Source organism: Oryzias latipes, chromosome 12 (assembly GCF_053564925.1).
Source record: "Oryzias latipes strain Hd-rR chromosome 12, Olatipes_Hd-rR_3.1".
In the NCBI taxonomy this organism is placed as follows: domain Eukaryota; kingdom Metazoa; phylum Chordata; class Actinopteri; order Beloniformes; family Adrianichthyidae; genus Oryzias; species Oryzias latipes.
This window is the reverse complement of record NC_136248.1, coordinates 5,313,012-5,333,420: the sequence shown is the minus strand read 5'-3', so window position 1 is coordinate 5,333,420 and position 20,409 is coordinate 5,313,012. Positions and strand designations below refer to the sequence as shown.

General features: G+C 41.3%; 1 protein-coding gene across 3 annotated transcripts in view; it reads left to right on the top strand.

Annotated features, from left to right (window-relative positions):
- The first annotated feature begins 474 nt into the window (after positions 1-474).
- The window catches only part of ehmt1b (euchromatic histone-lysine N-methyltransferase 1b), a 52,970-nt gene continuing 33,035 nt past the window's right edge, over positions 475-20,409 (top strand). For 2 of the 3 annotated variants that reach the window (XR_013659290.1, XM_020707860.1), the window contains exon 1: positions 19,861-20,052. Coding sequence is in view for 2 of the 3 variants with exons in the window: in XM_020707860.1 (XP_020563519.1) it covers positions 19,876-20,052 (177 nt within the window). In the remaining variant the exon portion in view is untranslated. Of the gene's footprint in view, positions 550-19,860; positions 20,053-20,409 lie in introns of those variants that run through there. The other variant, XM_020707861.2, reaches the window with a different exon arrangement.

The following is a 20,409-nucleotide window of genomic DNA, read 5'->3' as shown; positions in this document are numbered from 1 at the left end:
AATTGCATAATTATAGTTAAAGGTCCACTGAGAACACTTTGAAAATGCTTGACTCTATTTGGTTGGAGAAGGAATGAAACCATTTTTCATATGTGACGTTACACTCACTCACTCACTCACTCCAGATCTCATATACAGTCAATAATTGTTGGAATAATTTATGAATGACACTGTGATATCCCCAAAAGGGAAGAAATTGGATGAATAGATGGGTTAACATATCCAAACTAGGTTAACATACTAATATGTGATACGTTTGAGTAATTATTAAAGCCAATAAAAGTACTTTTTAAATTAAATAATATCACATTACTTTTTAATTTAATTTTATTTCGTTTCCAGAACAAATAATGCTTTCTATCACCTGAAATAATAATTTAATGTAATTGCCTTTTATTTGTTTAACACTAAATTATTGGAGATTTTTTTAATTGGTTGTTAACACAGATTATTTATCACCTATTCCATTGATAGCAAATCAATATGTGTGACGTATAGGCGAGTGGGCGGAGCTAACGTCCGGGCACCATGGCTTCGGTAGGAACCGAGGTGAGTCTGAGAGCTTTATCAATGTGTAGCTTGTTTCAGTCCCACATTCCAGTCTTTCTCGGAGGACGTGTGCCGCGTCCGCGTGAGGGGGCTCCGTGTGAATGGGTCATTTCCCGTTGTCGCCCTGCCGTAAAGAGCCGCTGCTGGCCCGGAGTCTTCTGCTTTTGTGCTGGACCGGAGGGCAACTGAATGTGCAGGAAGATGCTGCGCCCCGAAACCTGAATGATTGCTGCTGGCGCGTTGTGAGCCTTCTGCTGGGGGTTTGTCATTCATGGTACAGAGTCACAACACCATAATGACGGCGTCCAGCATTAGCGCTGCCTAATAAACTGCAAATACTGTGTGGTTTGAGGAATTGAGGACGTCCATTGTGGTCTGTTGCCGGCTTACAGCTAAATAACTGAATCCGGTCTCTAAGCTAACTAGCAGCGATGCTAGCTAGCAAATTGTTCATTTTTTTCTTCTTCAAATCCCCTCCCCAAAGGTTAAATTATTTTTACGTTGTTGGTTCCAAAACGCCCAGACCTATCTAAAGTGTGTCTGGAATTTGACAGATAATTTCTCATTTGAGGGTGTTGGCCTCATTTGTTCCACTATGTGTTGGCTAATTGATGCAGGCAAATGAAGGTAGCACTGCTGCTGCTACTGCCTCCTCAGCACGGAGCTCCTCAGGCGCTTTCATCTTTCAAAGCCACTCTCCTCGCTGCTCTTCGATGTATTACATCGTTTCTCTGAAGTTATTTTCCGCTCTGTTATCTTGCCATAGCCTCCTGCTGCTGTCCGCCGCCTATTTTCTACCAGGATATGGAGTTAGCACTCGGCTAGCTGCTACATGGTGCTAGTTGGCACCAAAATCCTTTTTATAAATAAAACGGTGGGGGTATTTTAACCCAAATCTGTCGTTACAAAATCACATATAAGTTCGGATCTTCAGTCTTTGTTTCAGTTTTAACAGCTTTAGTAGATGATTGATGTGTTCAGCAGAGGTCGCTCAAGCTACAGCATGAGAGCCATTCAGGACAGCTGAGTGTCACAGGGTTCAGCAGACAGATACCTGCTTTATTTTCACATACATGTATGGAATATGTATGTTTTTGGCGAAGCACAGTGGCTTAGCTTGCCACAATGACAAAGAAAAAGTAGAAACTACAACAAGCTTACATGGTTTCATAGTAACACATCTGCTTGTTTATTTTTCCACTCATACCCGAATTAGAATTTACAAACTATCCTTTTAAGATGACGGAATATGCCTTTCTTGTCAGACAAGCATGAATTTAGGTAGAGCGGGATTGGTCTATTTTTTTTTAAGACCCACTCCAATGAAAATAGTGTTTTTTAACTTGTTCGTGTTGCATTTTTCTCATCATGGAGGACATATTTAAAGAAAATTAGGATTAAAACTGTTTTTCTGTGCATGTCTATAGTCAAATCGTGGTGAATCAGGAGCAAACGAAAAAAATGCCATTTATAAAAGCTTTTTGTTACGTACAAACTACAATTGTCAGACCACAAGCTCCCTGCTCTGCTCCATTTTGACGCGTGGACTTGTAGACAAATAGATCCATGGACGTCTTTTTTAATTGTCCGAGCTGGCATCTGGATCTACTCCACTGGATCAACTGTACGGCTAGACAGCTGCAAAATTGCTCGCCATTTTTGTTGCACCGCTAATGTTGGCTTGGGGTTGTGAGAGGCTGTAAGCTAGCGAGAGAAAGTGTACATAAATGAATAATGTGGGACTGAGCACAGGCACACACTGCCAACAGTCCCACCCACAATTAAGACAAATTTCTAATGAGCTATTGTTGCTCCAAATGTCCTAGAAAACCACATAGAGTTTTAAAAAAATTGCCTAAAATCATAACTAAAGACCACTGGTAACGTTTTAAAATGGATCAAAAGATGTCTTTTAAGTCTCGTTCCCACTGAGCGGCATGGTATGGTCCAGACCAGTCCGGTATTTTAAGTTTTTCCATTATAAAATGGACTGAGTGAATCGTGCCATTTTTGGGCCCCCATTGGCTGTGGATCCGGTAAGGTGGTGCTATTGTACACACGTTGATTGGCTAATAGTCATTATGAAAAATAAAGAAACTGGCTGTGTTCCTCTTCGCCGCCGCAATCTTCTCTCAAACAACATTAAATGCTTTGTACACACGAAGTACCAGACACCAAGTGGGGAAAAAATGGAACTGCTGGATGACCTGCATTGTTGCTGTTGTTAGCTTCACCCCGCATGCGCCGTGATGGTCCAACTTTGAGTGGAAACACTCACCTGAATTGCCTGCACCATTCTAAACCGAACCGCTCGGTGGAAACAAGGCTCAAGTGTTCAGCATCCAGGTGCAGAATTCACAGGGAGTTTCAACACCCCAAACATTAATAATTGCTTCCTGAAATGCCAAATGTTATCAAAAATGTACAACACACTAGTCAAAATGAGTATATTTACTTTATCAAGCTTCAAAAAGAAAACTACAGCAAAAAAAAAAAAACTGAAAAAACGTTGTTACTCATTAGAAAACCAAAACTTGGATTCATTCACACGTGACACAAAAACATTGCTTTACTTCTAATAAACTGGATAGTAAAGAATAAAACAAAAGCCATATTCCGCATTGTTGAAGTCACGTTAAAGAGCCACTCCTTTAAAAAAAAATTTGGTGTGTTTTTAAAATGTTTTTGTACAATTTGTCTCATGATGGAGGACATATATCAAGAAAATTAAGCTGAAAATTGAATTTCTGAATATTTTTTTAATGGTAAATGGCGTATACTTGTATGGCGCTTTCTACCTTGCCTCGAAGGCCCAAAGCGCTTTACAATCACAAACCCAGTCACACACACAGTCACACACTGGGGGCGGCTCTGCTTCCTGAAAACTGGCGCGAACCTTCCCCCCCCAGAGGCAAGGGGTTCAGTGTCTTGGCCAAAGACACTTTGACACATGAGCGGGCGATGTGGGAATCTAACCTGCGAAAATCTAATCGGAGATCGACCGCTCTACCACTGCACATTTACCATTTCTTTATTGAAATGGTGGTGAAAAAATGCAGTTTAAAAAAAGCCTGTAGCTCAGACAGCTGCCACAGTCGTTGGGCAATGGTAAATGGTAAGTGGCGTAAACTTATAAAGCGCTTTTCTACCTACAAGGCCCAAAGCGCTTTACAGTCACAGACCCAGTCACACACACATTCACACACTGGCGCCAACCTCCCACCAGAGGCAAGGTGGGGTTCAGTGTCTTGCCCAAGGACACTTTGACTCATGAGCGGGAATCGAACCTGCAATATAACGATCATGGGCCGACTGCCCTACCGCTGTACCACGGCCGGAATAGTCTCCATGCTCTGCTCTATTCGGATGCAAATAAAATACATATACAGTATTCCCTCCCGTATATGCAAGACAAATCCGAGACTACGGAGCGCCACCCACCCCGTGGCTGAAGAATGTCCGTCACCGGTCCTTACTCATCTTCTGAAACCTCTTCGGACGCAAAAGTCTCAAGCAAGCGTCTTAAGGCTGAGTTTTTGTGATGAACTGGAGGAGTCGCATAACTGAAAAAAAATCAGCGAATACGTGAGACTGTGAATAGTACAATACAAATATGCGAGGAGGCACTGTTTATTGTTTTCCTTGTCTAAGCTGGCATCTGGTTCAAAGTTTTACGGCTGGATAGCTTCTATTTTGCTTGCGTTTTTAGTTTCATCTGTACTCTTAGTTTGGGGTTGTAAGGGGCTTAAGGGTAATGGGACAGAGGGAAAACGAAGGGATCATGGGAAGTCAGGGAAGGCTTACAGCCAACAGTCGTGCCACAACTCGGAGGGCAATTTCTGATTAATTTCTGCTGCTCTGCAGCACAGGATTTTGGATTAAAAGCTGCATAATCATAATTTAAAAGACCAGTGGAAACATTTAAAATAGATCAAAATAGATTGGATGGGACTTTGAAGTATTTTCTAAAACAAATTAAGCTTGATAAGCTTGATTTTAAGAATTTCCATATGAAAACAAAGGAGTTAGATTGACTGTTTAGGACTTTCAGAGAAGCTTCTTTCTTGCTGTACTTGCAATTGTGGATGATATAGAGTTTTTTAGATCAAAATATACAATATCATTTTTTTTATATTTGAGGATAACGATATATATCACGATATATTCCCAATACCTATATTTGTCAAATTTGAACACTCATAAGAGAAATGTGTAATCGTCAGCAGGTTGTTTTGATTTAAATATTTATTTCCTATCATACTTTAAACATAACAGATGCACTGCAGGAAAACAATTAAAACAAAAGCTTTCAAGTTTCAAATGGGAACATAATTAAAGCAGAATGCTAAACTGCTTGATCAGTTCCATTTAAAAACGAAACATTTGTTCTACATAAATTTGGGGGGGGGGGTTCGACGAACCGCGGTGCGTCTGCAGAAGGCGGAAATAGTGCTTAGTAGTCCCGAGAAGCTGTGTAAAATCATCAGAAGTTCACAACCATCACAAAGCCCTCTTCTCTGCCGCTAACACAAAGCTCCACTGCTCCTAGCATGTCTGCGTCTCTTAGCAGCCGGACACACGGAGATAGCACTGACGTCATCGGCCCGCCTCCCCGCTGGAAATGCTTATTCGAATTGAATAATGCGAAAATGTTTGCAGGGTGGATGTTAGAATGAAAATGCAATCCCCTCTTTGCATTTTTGTTTTAATTATGACACAGAATAAGCGGTTTTAAGTATAAAATGAAAAAGCATTTGAAGTATTGATTTTTCATTTTAATTTTGAGTCATTTGATGCAGTTACATTTTGAAAATTAAAAAGCATTTCTGTTGATCCATTTTAATTGTCAAATTAGACATTTCTAAATGAATTTAGCTACACATTTACCAGAGAAACTTTTGTAATGTCAAATACCATTTTCTTTATCATGTTAATTAAGTGACAGAATAACTGGTGTTGAAGAAGAAAATGAAAAAGCATTTTGGTGGATTGCTTTTTCATTTTAATTTTGAGTCAAAAAATGCAGCTTCGTTTTGAAAATGAATAAGCATTTCTGGTTTTGACTTTTATTTTTAATTATGCTACACAATCGCTTCCATAGCTGGATGACTCTGCTTCTGGAGATAAAAAACGGTTGGTGGTATTTCCAGTTTTAGAAGGAACATGCCTTCTACAATTTGTAGTGCACGTTACTTTGTTTTATGTCAGATTTAAAATAACTGAAATACCTCCACACAGGGACTGAAATTTAATTTTTGAGTCACTGGTCAACATATTTTTTTACCGTCCACTATTTTACACAGAAAAATGTAATAGTAATTTATAAATGGTATGAACCATGCCGAGTTATTTTATCCTGTTATGTTTAATTCTTTCTGCACCATGAGTGGGAGGAAGGAAGAGGATGATGAGGTTATTTAGCACCCCTAGTACTTGCTAATGTTGTAAGTGCTGAAGTAAAAGTTAGAGCTTTTTTTTTCAGTTTTATAAAATGAGAATATCAGTGGGCCCAAACTAGACATATGAGAGTTAAAGAAGTACAATGAATTTTGATGGAAAAACATTTAATTCAATTGGAGTAAAATTACATTTAGTTAGATAAATATGTAAATTTGAGTTGGATAAACAACAATTGAGTTGGATACACATAAGACATTAGGTTGAACAGATGTAACTCAATTACTTGTTACCAATTGAATTAATTCATTTACTTTGGATAAGTTGTGTGTGTATATATATATATATATTCCCACAAGCATTTTGCATCACAATGTATTTGCAAATAAGATCAGAAACTCATGCGTTTACTAGTCCGTTCTTTTTCTCCAAGCAGAAACTCTTTGTTTTGCTGATGATGCAGCCGTATTACTTTTTTGATGGACGTATAATCTTCATACGCCGTCATTAAAATCTCCGACTCCGTCTCACTGAAGTACAGCGCTCTCTTTTGTTCTACACACGTTTCCATGGTGACTCCGGAAATTGACGATCCATTGAGAATGCCTTTATGTACTTGCCGTGCAACCGCATTAACCCAGCGTTACCAGCGTTATCGAGCGTAATTACGCTAACTCATATCCGGTCTTTTGGAACCCACATACACAGAGTAAGCAAGTTCAGGCGGACTTCAGCCAGAGTTCAGGGCTAAAGTCAGGGTAGTTTAAACGTTCCTTCTGGAATACCCCCCTGGTCTCGACTGCTGTAAACTCAAATTAAAACATACTAAAAAAGACAAAAACAGATTTTCTAATTCTGCTTCCAGGTGATCGCATTTTACATTAAATCATAAAAAAACAGTATAAAATTTTGGATTATTGTTTTTTTTATGTGATTAATATTATAGCTGCAGATTTCCCATGAGGGACGGGGGCGGGAGATTCAGCACATCTGACGATCCGTATTTATACATAGATGACAGATGGAACAGCTTGTTGGTTTAGCATCAAAGCGTCTAGTAGAGCTGTGCGACAAAGCCAAAAAATAAAATCTTCGATTTGTTTCCATTCTAAATGCGATTTTTGATCTTAATCAACACCCCCCCTGCGTTTTCACTTTCTTTAACAAAAATTGCAACTGATGGATTACATTTACCTAAAACTATTTTATTTTAACATCTTCTGTGGATATTGGTTCCAACATAAAGTTAAACTAAATACAAGCTGTAAAAATGAGAGCTACCGCTAGCTTTAGCATCTCATATAGAGATATAGTAGAACACACTCGGCAGAGCGTTTTTGGTAGCAACAGCCCTGAAGCGGATTTTGCCGCTTGTGCCTTGATGCTCCAAGTGTGAAGGCACAACCTCAGCGATCAAAATTTCCAGCTTGGCTGGTAGTAAAAAATAAAATCTACCAACCAAATTATTCGATTATTTTTCAGCCTTGCGAAAGTAGCTCTATTTTGCTTCCTGCTCTTTGCGAGAGACCGGCGGACTGACTTTACTCGGAACAATGAAAGCGCTAGAAAGCAGAGAGCTGGAAAAATAAAATCTCGATTTCCCCCCAAATAAATCGTCTAAAACAAAAATTTTCGACCAGATTGATTTAATCGATTATTTGCCGAGTACAAGCGTCTAACAACAACGCTGTCTCCAAATCAACACTTTGTTAATCTGTCTGTTGCTGCTTGTAAGTGAAGCAGCTTTATCCTCCAGTTCTGACTGGAAACTGTTAAAAATCACTGCATGTTCTGCTGTTTCATCAGCTTAATCCAAAGGCTACACAGGTGAAGTAACTGTGGGGGTCGACCGTAACTCTTGTCCATTTATCATGTGTGCAGATGGTGGAGGCGGAGAGGACAAAATAAATTCACCAAAAAGAAAGCAAATTAACATTACTAATTTTAAGCAAACGTTTACTCGCTATGTGGCGACTAACGCTCTAACCTTTACTCGCCAAAGAGGAGAAAATACTCGCTACTGCCAAGTGTTAATTTCGGAGCCTTCAGAATAAGTCTATCGCGATCGACTTTTTCTACTATAGAGAAAAAGTTAAATCATAATATATTTAATTATCGTTTTATCACCCAGCCCTACTTGCAATAAGTGAGAACAAGTTCGGTAATTTCCGAATTATAAGCCGCCACTTTTGTCATACGCTTTCGACCATGCGGCTTATTCAATGCTGCGGCTAATTTATGGATTTATTTGACGGCCGGCCGCCGGGAGCACTCGTGCAGTCTCGGAGGGGAGATTGAATGCATTATCCTGCTTCCACCAATAAGCTTATTTGTTTTAGACACACCTACAAGCAGCCAAACAACATGGACCTCACTTCTGCTCTTAGACCCTTCAGTGATGGTTCAACAAAAAGAAACGCCCATGTCCAGCCGCATCCCACAATCCTTTGGTGCCATTAGACCCAACGTGCACGTGACCGCCACTACAATATGACGCAGCTTTCAAGTTAAAAGCAATCCTTAAAAGCAGTGTGAAAAAATCCACCATCACCAACGGGTGAGGTGCGCGCTTTTAAGTCACTGCTGCTCTCTTTTACTGGTATGTTTTTTTAACCAGCCCTGTTACTACCATAATATTGCTGTGTCACAGGCGGAAATAGAGGAGAGCTGCTCTCCCGTTCTCCCCTCCTTCTGCTGCCGCTCCGTGCTCCTTCTTAAACACGGACTCGGTTTCAGTACATATACATCCTCAATCTACAACACCGTGTGGCGACCTGGGGGCTAGCCCCACCTTAAGCCCCTAAGACTCATGCGAAGTGGATGTAAATTTCCTCACCATAACTGAGGGAGCTGTGAGCAGAAGTGCGGTGCATGCTGCTTGGCAGATGTGGGTGTGTTCAAATAAATGGGCTGACGCGCTGTTAGCTCCTCCCTCAACGAGACTGAAGGCAGTCTGTGGGTCAGGATAATCAGTGACGTGCCGATAGTGTTGGTAACAACATGTGGCTTGCATACAGGTGCGGCTTGTGTATGTAAAGTATGACTCAACCTCTGTTTTATGAAATAATTTTTGCAGGTTCGAGGGAGGTAGGCACTGAGCAGAAACAAATGACTCAAAGACTGCAAGCTAGAATAAAATGTGTCTTTTTATTCCCCGCTTCAAAACAGTCACACAACATAACACAGGAGTTTAAGCCATGCAGTTTCAACAGAAAACATTTCATCTGCCCCTACCGTGACACACGGACTGGAGAGCCAACAGTCCCGATAGAGTGGCTTGAAACAAAACTCCGGCTGGGCGTTCGTACGTAACCCACAGCAGACTCTGAATTAATTTGGGCTTCCTTATCTTTTATATTCTTTGATGAGCGTGAGGAAAAGGAGGGCCGGTCCCTTCCCGCAGGCTCACCCTGCACGTAGACTCATCCTATACCATCATAAACATGTCAGACTATCTTCTACAGAGCACTCCTTTTACGGGTCAGTAACAGGATAAAATTCTATATTAAACATTCCTTTTGGGGGTCAGTCATAGAAACATCATAAACATATCAAGACATTCTCCTTTTTTGGTTATTAGCAACATAGAACCTTATATAAGAGTACATAAGAGTTTACATAAGTATTCCTTTTTTGGATGGTCAGCCACAGAACATTATCTTTAATGCAGGGCAGAAGGCTCCCCCCCTGCCTACAGTGCATTATCCATCTCATTCCACCCCTTGGTCTGGGGCTGACCATCAATTAAGGAAATGATTCCCATCCCCGGCATGTGAATCCCAAGTAATAAAACGATATTCTCGTGCTCCTAAATAATATAAGCATTCATTCTGGATATGATGCACAACAAAATCAAGTAAATCTACCCGAGACGGAAAATGCCTGATGGTACGGCGATAATTACATGAAATCCAGTAATCATCTACAAAAATTTCCTGTTGACATGAAGGATCAAGGCGGACAGAATATTTTTCTGTTCCAAATGAATCATCTCTGGTAGATAGAATAATTTTCATTTGAAAGCCAAATTATAGATCAATTTAGAAACCTCGCGTCGCACGTGACGAATGTACACACAGGTTAGGATATTGCAAAGCGTCAAAACAGCGATAATAACTATTAATATGATCAAGGGAGGCACAACGGTTGTCCGAGCTGTTACAGACATCCCAGAAAAGATATCCCACCAGTGGTGCGCAGAGTGTTGTTCCACCATTCTAGCGGCATGTACCACCTTATTCTTTGTTATGACCGTGGATATCATGAGTCTGGAAACGTTGGACCTATAAGAATTGATTATCTTTTGGACGTCCGTGGAACGGTTCAGTGCGCATATGAATCGCTCCAGGGATACCTTCCATGGCATGTGAAGAACATTCCACTGCAACATGGTAAGGTGAGATTCTGAAGTAAAATTGGTCAATTGATAGGTCACATTTTTCCATTTCCAGATATTCACGTTCTTTAAACATCCAGAAAAAGGTGTCCACAGCAACATCGGATGGGGGTTAATCGTGGCTATACAGATAGTGTGGGGAGCTATCTGCCATAGCAAGTCAGAAGGTTTTTCTACATACCATTCGCATAGTGCCGTGTCTTCGGTTAAACATGGTTCTCGATATCTACTTGTCACTAAACAGGCCATCCCTTGATCCGTCTGATCACATGTACTAAGGTCATAGGTAAGATTAGTCTGTGGACTAAACCAGTCGCCTTTCAGGATCACATACCAATAACCTGTGAGGGTTACGACAGGCAAAACATGATACTTACATACTGGCGTATGTTCAGTAACATTCATTTGCACCCATCTGACAGTGCAAGCGGTAGCATTACATATGGTCTTCTCAGGATGTATGTGCAACCATAGTCCGTCAGAGATATTCCACAAATTCCTCCACTCGTGAGGATTGTTAGTTGTTACAATCCTCTTGAATCTGTCCTGTTGTAGACGTGCATGTAATCCTTGCACGTTACAGATCGTCATATCCAATGCTTTTGTCACATTTTTCAACACCGTGGCTGCCTCGTTAACCGCAGTCACAGTCCATCCAAACTGAGCGAAGAAAACTTTCGCCGCCTGCTGTTGGGTCAAGACAGTGGTTGGCATCCATGCACCCACAGAATGCAAGGCCTGTGAAGCATCTTGACCAGCGCTTGACAGCATAGAGCGAGTTACCTCCGTATTCGCAGTGTCAGACAGACCAAGGATTGTTCCAGCTCCACCCAGCAGGCTGTCATACCATGCCCGCTTTCGATGAACTCCATGGCAGGCAGGTATGGGTGGCATGGAGCACAGTCCAAGTGACATCCACATGATTTCTTTGTTGAGCCAGCTTTTGGCAGGTATTTATTACCGGAACCATGCAATCTGGAAGGGTTGCTTAATTACTGCAAGTCGTGTAGCTGGTGTTCCGCTGCTGCCGCAGCAGAGGCTGACGAGGACCAGGATAGCACCGAGTGCGTGGACCCCCATGCCCCATGAGCCAGTACTGCAACCTCCGTGGCGGAAGGACTGGCGTAGGGAGAGAACCATGGTTCTTAGGTGGTGACCGTCCGATCAGCAGTCTCCACGGGAACATCCTGTAAAATATGGTTACTTAACACACAAATTAATCTTCCCTCAAATAACATTTATTGGCAGGAACATTATCCCACTTATCTTCCCCAGGATACATCACAGTTAGTCAGTCCTGGTAAAACATCCATTCCAATTATCCATTCTTTAATGGGTGTTATTATAACGGAGTATTGCTTTATTGGCATATTTTCAATTTTTTTAAGGGCAGCGTTACTGTTTTACCCATCACTACGCACCCCCCTAACCCAGTCAATGTTACAGTTGAACCTTTAAATTTATGAGGGTTTCCATGTAGCAAGGTGGCTGCTGCCCCAGTGTCAATCAGAGCCACCACTGATTGAATTGATTTCTTCCAATAAATGTCTACCATGACATGGGGTCTAATGTCATCAGCAGACCATTTAACAGATCAAATTACTGGGGCTTGGCCTAATCCCTAATCAAAATTAGGGAGATCCAACAGATTTGGGTAAAGACGGCTTTTCTTTTTGTCTTTATTTTTACCCTTTTTTCTCTTTCTTTTTCTGTTTCTTTCTCTAGATGCTTTTGCTATTTGATAAGATTCGTCTTCATCCTCACTGCTTGAAGATTCAGAGGTTGACTCTTGTTGCTTTCGTTCGTTAGTTCTGACATCACTCTGTACTGAGCTTCTATCATCACTCAGTGTTTGAGAGTGTGTAAGAGACTGTAAAAATCCCTTAAAGTCAGCCCATTCTGCACAGGAGACTTTTAGCCCCCTTTTTCTGCACATTTCTCGCAGCTCCGCAGTTGGTTTCCCATCAATCTCTGAGAGAGGAACTCCCCCCTTCACTAAAGCTGACCAGATATCTCGAAGGGAGGGGCCACCGCCCTCCTCTGACAGTCTGACTATCCACAGGTCAAGAGGTTCATCCCCTTTTCTCCTCAACCTATTAACCAGATGAGCCACCTCCTCAGAGATGTAATCCTCCAAAGTTCTGGTTAAAACAGGCTGTGGTTGATCCTGTGGCACTGCTTCATACATTTGATGTCCGTGCTCATCCATAACAGGATGTCCATTAACGTCTGTTAATGGTCTCATTAAAGGAGGCACCTGTTGCTCTACACGGCGTCTCCTTATTACCGGATTAGCCCTAAGCGAGGGCCCTCCGTCACCCCACTCAAAAAATCCTACTCCTTCATGGGAGTCGTCCCAGATGTTGCCATCCCAGCTCTCAGGGTCCCAATCATCCCCGTTTCCGAGTTTAGCCATAAAGGCTCTGATTTGAGGCCCCTCGAGCTTGCGTGGAGGTTTATTATTTTTCCTCCTGTTTACTTTTGACACATGAGCAATGGCTCGCTCAGCCAGCCTGGCATGAGTTTGAGCCTTTATTTCTAACTTCATGATTTTTTGTTTCAGCAATGAAATCTCTGCTGTCTGCGCAGAGAGATCGTTTGCTTGCTGCAGCATCTGCGTCTCCTGCTGCATTCTCCTCTGATACTGATCTTTCCATGCACAGGCACACATCCACATGCGCCTCTGAGCCCCTCCCAACGGAGCTTTCGGCTGAACAGTAATGCGACGTAATGCAGCCAGCACGGCGGCTGGAGACCCGTCATCACACTCACTGGACCAGTCCTCTGATCGCCCTCCCCCGTCCCGCAGGCACATAGCGACCTCTTTCCACGGACCGGTCCATCCTGGACAAATATCTTCCTCTTTTTCCTCAGATTTTTTCTGGGTTTTCCTCTTAAACATTGTTTCTATTCAGTGTATCCTCCCACCAATTTGTTGATCCTGTTCGTGACGCCAAAATGTTTTATGAAATAATTTTTGCAGGTTCGAGGGAGGTAGGCACTGAGCAGAAACAAATGACTCAAAGACTGCAAGCTAGAATAAAATGTGTCTTTTTATTCCCCGCTTCAAAACAGTCACACAACATAACACAGGAGTTTAAGCCATGCAGTTTCAACAGAAAACATTTCATCTGCCCCTACCGTGACACACGGACTGGAGAGCCAACAGTCCCGATAGAGTGGCTTGAAACAAAACTCCGGCTGGGCGTTCGTACGTAACCCACAGCAGACTCTGAATTAATTTGGGCTTCCTTATCTTTTATATTCTTTGATGAGCGTGAGGAAAAGGAGGGCCGGTCCCTTCCCGCAGGCTCACCCTGCACGTAGACTCATCCTATACCATCATAAACATGTCAGACTATCTTCTACAGAGCACTCCTTTTACGGGTCAGTAACAGGATAAAATTCTATATTAAACATTCCTTTTGGGGGTCAGTCATAGAAACATCATAAACATATCAAGACATTCTCCTTTTTTGGTTATTAGCAACATAGAACCTTATATAAGAGTACATAAGAGTTTACATAAGTATTCCTTTTTTGGATGGTCAGCCACAGAACATTATCTTTAATGCAGGGCAGAAGGCTCCCCCCCTGCCTACAGTGCATTATCCATCTCAACCTCCTTAAATTGAGTAGGTGTGGCTTGTAATCAGGTGCGCTCTATGACCCGGAAATTACGGTAATCGATTTAAGGATTTTATGAATCCATATTGCATCACCTATTAAAAGGAACCACCATAGCTATGTTTTATTTATAAAAAAGAAGTCAGTAAGTGACTGCTTTCAGGTAATTGTTGTTTTCTTATAGATCCCTGGCAATGGGGAGCCTATGATTTACGGTTATGTCCAATATTCAATAAATGGTCTGAAGTAGGCCTGCCAAATAAATCGCAGATTTATCGTTATCGCGATATCAAGCTGTGCAATACGCATATCGCAAAAGATGGTAAAAATTGTGATAAACGGTAAACTTAAATGTGCTAAAACAATCTTATGGCAGCTTGACGTATCTAACAAATTAAGTAAATCCCTTTATGCATTTGACCAATCGGATGGACGCCTTCTAGGGTTCTGCCAACATCACGATGGAGAGACACCATCGTGATGCCACGCCCCCGCCACGCTGCGAGTCGACACCATAAGCCGAGGTCACATGTGCAAAATATCTCGATCGGATCAGTGGTCGCATTAGAATTCAACCGTGTGCATCGGCCCAGAAAAACTTTTTCCGATTAGAACAAACGTTCAAATGAGGCACACTTTCGGTCGGAATAAATCAGTTCCGCTGAGAGGCTACATACATAGATATCTGGCAGCTCCGTAATATCCTAGATGATCTTCTAAAAGTGCTTTTATTATTGTTACGGTCTTTTTAAAGCGCCTGTTCCCTCATCATTTTTATTTTAATCCGTGTGGTCAGTGCTTTTTTTGTTGAAGAACGGAGCTGGAAGAAGCCAGGACTAAGAGAGGCTAACGCGCGCTAACAACATTTAGCCTTTTATGAACATAAAATCCATGCGGGAAATGCTGCAATCTGAAGCTTGGCTGAACGTAAAAATGTAGGAATAACATCAGCCTTTATTTTGTTGGGACACGACTGGAAACACAAATCCACGTGATTGATTGAACGGTTTCTAAGGACTGAGCAACATTTCTGCTTTGAAAAGCTCACACACCGCCCCAAATCCGTTGTGTGAGCTGATGGTCCGAGCTCTGCCCGGACACACACTTTTACCGGAAGACCCGGTTCTCCTGAGTTAGGTAGGTTGTTCACCTAGAGCTGCGGGACGGATCGCAGTCCGAAGTCTCCGTAACAGCGCAAACGTAACAAAGCATCCTCCCTTCCCCCAAATAAAAAGTCCGACTGCTCTGCTCAGAGGCACGGTCGCTCGGTCCACTGGTCCACTTGACTAATCAAGTGCAGTAGCAGACTATTTCTTTTCTATTTTGTTTATTCTTATTTTTAGTTTTTTGTTAAAGTCACTTCCCTCAGTTTATACTGGATCATCGCGGATGAGTCATTAGTTGGGAAATTAAATAAATTAAGTAATAAAGTAAAATAAGAAATAATAATTATATAATAACAAAAAATTAAGAATAGCCATAATGGTTTACTGCAACATCCTCAACTGCCAATTTAAGGGACATCGCCCCACCCTAATGCCTTCACGTTGTTGATCAATCTGATGGAGCCCTTTAATGTTAGATCTTGGCCTCCTATGTAGACTAGGCTTAACTCTTATTTAAATTAAACTGTTGCATTGAAATGAAAATTGTGTTTTTGGTTGTTCTGCTATTTATATACCGCAAGTTATGTTGTCATTGCAATATTGATCACTAATATCGGATCCAATTCTAAATTTCGCCGTTTCCGTTTTGTGCCCAAATCCTAAGGTTTGCACCGCTTTAACGTTTCGCACCAAGCCTCTTCCAAATGTAGGTGGCAGACATGGGCTAGCAAATATTAGAGAAAGAAATTTCCATGAATGGTTTATACCAGGGGTCGGCAACCTTTTTTACTCAAAGAGCCATTTGGGACCGCCCCTAATAAAAAAGAAAGCACTCGGAGCCACAACCCGTTTTAACATCATTATATATATTATGCATGTACATATTATTCAAAGGTGCTCATTACGTCGATCGCTATCGATCGACCGGTCGATCTTCAATGACATTTGTGTAGATCGCGGGCCAGAAAAGATAAAAAAAAAAAAAAAAGTACTTCTTTAAAATCCACCAGCCAATCAAAATCCTCACTGAGAAGTACGGGACTTGATTGACATGTAGATTGGCCAATCGGACATCGTCTGAAGCATACGTCGCTGCAAATGCTCATGTTCTTTAAAGGATGATACCGCGGCCGCGTGTGGGCGGAGCTACTAGTTCTGGTCTGATCGCTGCATGGAGCGATGTGTTCATCAATGCATGGTAGACACTGAGAATGTGGAGAGATCAGGTTTATTATTTTGAAGAGTTCTACTTGGTAATCCTGTTTCCATGTTTGAGTTCATAAAATCATCCCAGGGAAAGTCTCTGCTTCAACTCCCGCAGTGAAAGCTGCGTCTCAATCTGACGCCCGTGTTTGTGTCTCTCTGACAGAGTTTGAAGCCAAAGACCCTCCTCCGCCTCTGTACCTGCTTTTACTCTCTACCTGTTCACCTGTTCACATCCTCTGCAGCTGAGATTTGTTTCCCCCGCGCTCCTCAGTGTGTCCTACACAGAGAGAGCAAAATACGATAGTCGGGTCGCTCCAGCGCCGCACAAGGATGAAAGAGCAGGACACAGGTGGGGGATAGAGCGGGTTAAGCAAATGAATGGAAGAAGGCGGCCCGCTGAAGAAATATTCAATATTGTACACATTTTATTATTAGTCTGAACTATCTTTTATTTAAAAAATCTTTTATCTTATCAGTCCAGTAGGAAAAAAAACATCAACAAAAGCTGTGTTGGGCAGTTTTTGGCTGGGTTTGGAGGTTTTCAGATGACTTTTGGGCTGGAAAACTGTGACTATCTGGCAACACTGGCGCGAACTCTGTCATCAGAGTTGCTCTCTGCCCCGCAGCACGTCAAGTTCCCGGCAGAAGATCAGAGTTATTGAAGCCGCCCCGCGTGTCTCTTCCTGCTATCAGCTCTGCAGTTCTCGCCCGATAAATACGAGCTCATTCATTAAGGAAGCTGTTTTTTACGTGGCACTCGCTTCGTGCGGAGCCAGCAGCGCTTTTGAAATGCCATGAAAAATGAACAAACTAAAACAAAATTTAATTATTATAAAATACTCATTATTTTCCAAAGTCACAGGGAGCCACAACAGAAGGATGAAAGAGCCACATGTGGCTCCGGAGCCATGGGTTGCCGACCCCTGGTTTATACCTAATAGCTTATACTTTTTATCACACCCACAGTCTCATTCAGCCATTGACACACAAATTCCTACACTGATGGCAGCTCCACTGCCTAACACAGGCGCCAACCTATAACTACCAGGAGCAACATAGGGTTTAGTGTTTTGCTTTAGGACACTTTGACACATGGAACCAAACCTGCAATCCTGTAATCAGAGGTCGACTTCTATGATCAGAAAATCTAGAAGCCCCTTACTGCTTGACTAATGTGAACAGCATAGGCTGAACACGCATCAAATACCTCGGTTTGTACGTAGCTTTTTACTAACAAAATTCAAGCAAAAGGCAAAGTGAAGCTAGATTTTTATGCGTTGTTTTTTAAGTCATAGTTTTTCGTGTGTGTTTCATTTACTTTGCCAGAGGTCTGCTGAAAAAAATTGTGAGTCTTTGTGTGTGGTGGTTTGTTTGTAAGCAATGTCCGTTGAAGTAGCATAAATTCATCGAGTTTATAGCGTACCGGCACCGATTTTGATAGATAAATGTTCTACATATTTGGTAATGTATGACGAGGTGGTGAACACGGAAAGTTGCCTGTGGTGTTGTCTTAGGTCGAGGTCGATTGCACATGGATTTGTTTTTTTGTCTTCTAGCTCAGTTTGCATCCACATTGGCACTTTTGGTCCTCAGTGGTTTCTTTTTCATACAGTCGATTGTGTTTAGTAAGTGTGAGGCTTGTCGCAAGTTTGGTGTGGGCCGAATAAATGAACCCTGGTCTACTTGAAAGCTAGCAAATAATCTAACAATTTTAAGGTGTTTATCTCTTAATGCGTTTCTTTTGATCTTCCTGATTAAAGGACAAATTCTATTTTGGACTTTATTCACTCTTGTAAAATTTGAAGTTAAGTTTAAATATAAGTAATAACAAAATAAAATAAACAGGATTAAGGTTAAGTGGCCAGGAAACGCATTTAACTAAAATTAAACAATTTACTCGCCCAAAATTAAATAAAACCTTCTTTATTTAAATGAAAGAACAACTAATAAAACAACTGAACTTATAAACATGAATAAAATGTTGTTCTTTTTTGTCTCAAATTAATTAAGCATGTTGTAATTATATATTTGTTCAAAGCTTGCTCTTGCACAAGCAAAAAAAAAATTTTTTTATGAATTACAATTTAGTAAGAAGGTCCTTTTATGTGGTTTTTATTAGGTTGACATGAAATAGCATTTTAATAAACTGGAGCAAAAAACAACTACCTGGGCAAATTTTCAACTAAATTAGTTGACAAAAAAAGCTGAAACTTTACATTTTTTGTGCCTCAATGATGTCAAAAAATGCACAAGATTGTGGTGAGACTGCAGATCAATTGTTGCAAATAAGATTGTTTATTAGTTCAATGATAACCGAGAGAAAATTGAATCTATTTGTGTTTGAAAATGTTAGTCAACAAGTTTTGCTTGCTGGTGCTAAACATGGGTGTTGCTACTTAGTATATTCAGCAACATGCTGATAATGTTAGCATGCATGTTTAAACAATGAACATGTCGAACAAAGACTTGATGAAATGGCATAGCCCCGTCCTACACAAGGACAGAAGTCTGCTCTATCTCTTTTGTTCAGGTTAAGGTCAGATCTGCTGTTTATGTGTGCACTAAAATTATTAAAAATTAATGAAAAGAATATGTGCCGTCAAACAATTGTAATGTAATAGATAATCTGTGTTTACACTGTAGCATTGCAGAGGTTATTTCTCTTCTGTTTGCATTGTGGAAATGGCCTGCCATTGTGGCCTTTGCGTGTTGTATTGCTCATGGTGTACAAACATACTCTGGTAATTTAGAACAGACTTGTCATTGTTAAGGTATGATACAAAAGAAGCAGCCGGAATTTCTCGATCTGCATTCCAGTCTCCCCTAGCATATCACCTGAGGGGGGAGCCTTTTTGTCTTTTGAACCATGTGGAACAGTTCTTCCAGTTTGGCTTTAACACTGATTTATGACATCAAAGGGTTAGAAATTCTTACAGATTTTCTGTCAGCTGTTGAAGTTGCTAAATGCGCAGTAATTTCAGTCGAAAATTTGAAGTCTTGATGTAAGATGTGGTATTTTTTCCTATTGATGTTTGGATGTTTTGACAACTCAGATTTTGATGGGAAAATTGAATATTAAATCTGTGCTTTTGTGTTGTTTGGCCTGAAGCGAGGTCATTTATTGGTCTAAGGCTTATTGGAGATAGAAGACTCCTGTTGAGAAGTTTAATGTTGGCAGCAGTTCCACTGATGACCACAGCTTTTAATCTTCTGCTCTTTATGTTTGGTGCTGGTTTTTGGTATAGAAGTGTTTTCTGCCCTAAACCGATAAAGCACAACGTGAACACAATAACACACAAAGAGGGGATGTAGATTAAAGATGAGTTTTTGAAGCACACAAAGCTGAACTTCATGTATCGGCAGAATGAGTGTTGGTCTGATGAGTCACATATAAATATGCTTATTCATTGATTGTGTGGGGTTTTAAAGGCATCTCAAGTACTCACCGTGCTTAGGTGTTGGAATTGTCCTTGGTGCCTTCAGTGTCTATGAGGACTTTGAGTTTAACAACAAGGATTGGGTTGGGAAACTGACTGAGCATGCTCTGTGGAGACACTCAGAGAGGAGGACCGACAGAGGGAGCCATTAGGTCACATGACCAGTGAGGTAAATGTGCATGCGGGGAAAGAAAAGGAAAAGAAGAGCAATCTGTTGGAGGCATTCTGGCACTCTCTTCCTCTGCCGTTCTTCAAACCCACACACTCTTCGTCACTCACTCTCTCTCTCTTTGACGCCGCCTTCTTCTCAATGGAGGCCATGAGAAGAAAGCAGGTATGATGCTTCCTGTAGGCACATAGGGGGGAAAAAAGACATGCTAGCTTAATGCTCTTCATTCTTGGTTTGTTTATGATGAGCTAAGGAGGATAATACACTTCATTGACTTCTCCATTTGGTCATATTCTGAACAAATCATGCAATTCAGTGTTTGTGTGTAAAATGCATTTAGAAGCAAAAACTGCCTTTGATTCTTGGCGTGGAAGGACGTACTCTATGTAGCTAATAATTGTGAGTGATGGCAGTGCAGATGTTTCAAAAGAGGTGATTTTACAGGAAGCTCCTAATGCATTGACACACCTGTGTTTGCTCTGTGACATGGTAAGAGGAGTCCCATCCACTGGAGATCTGGAA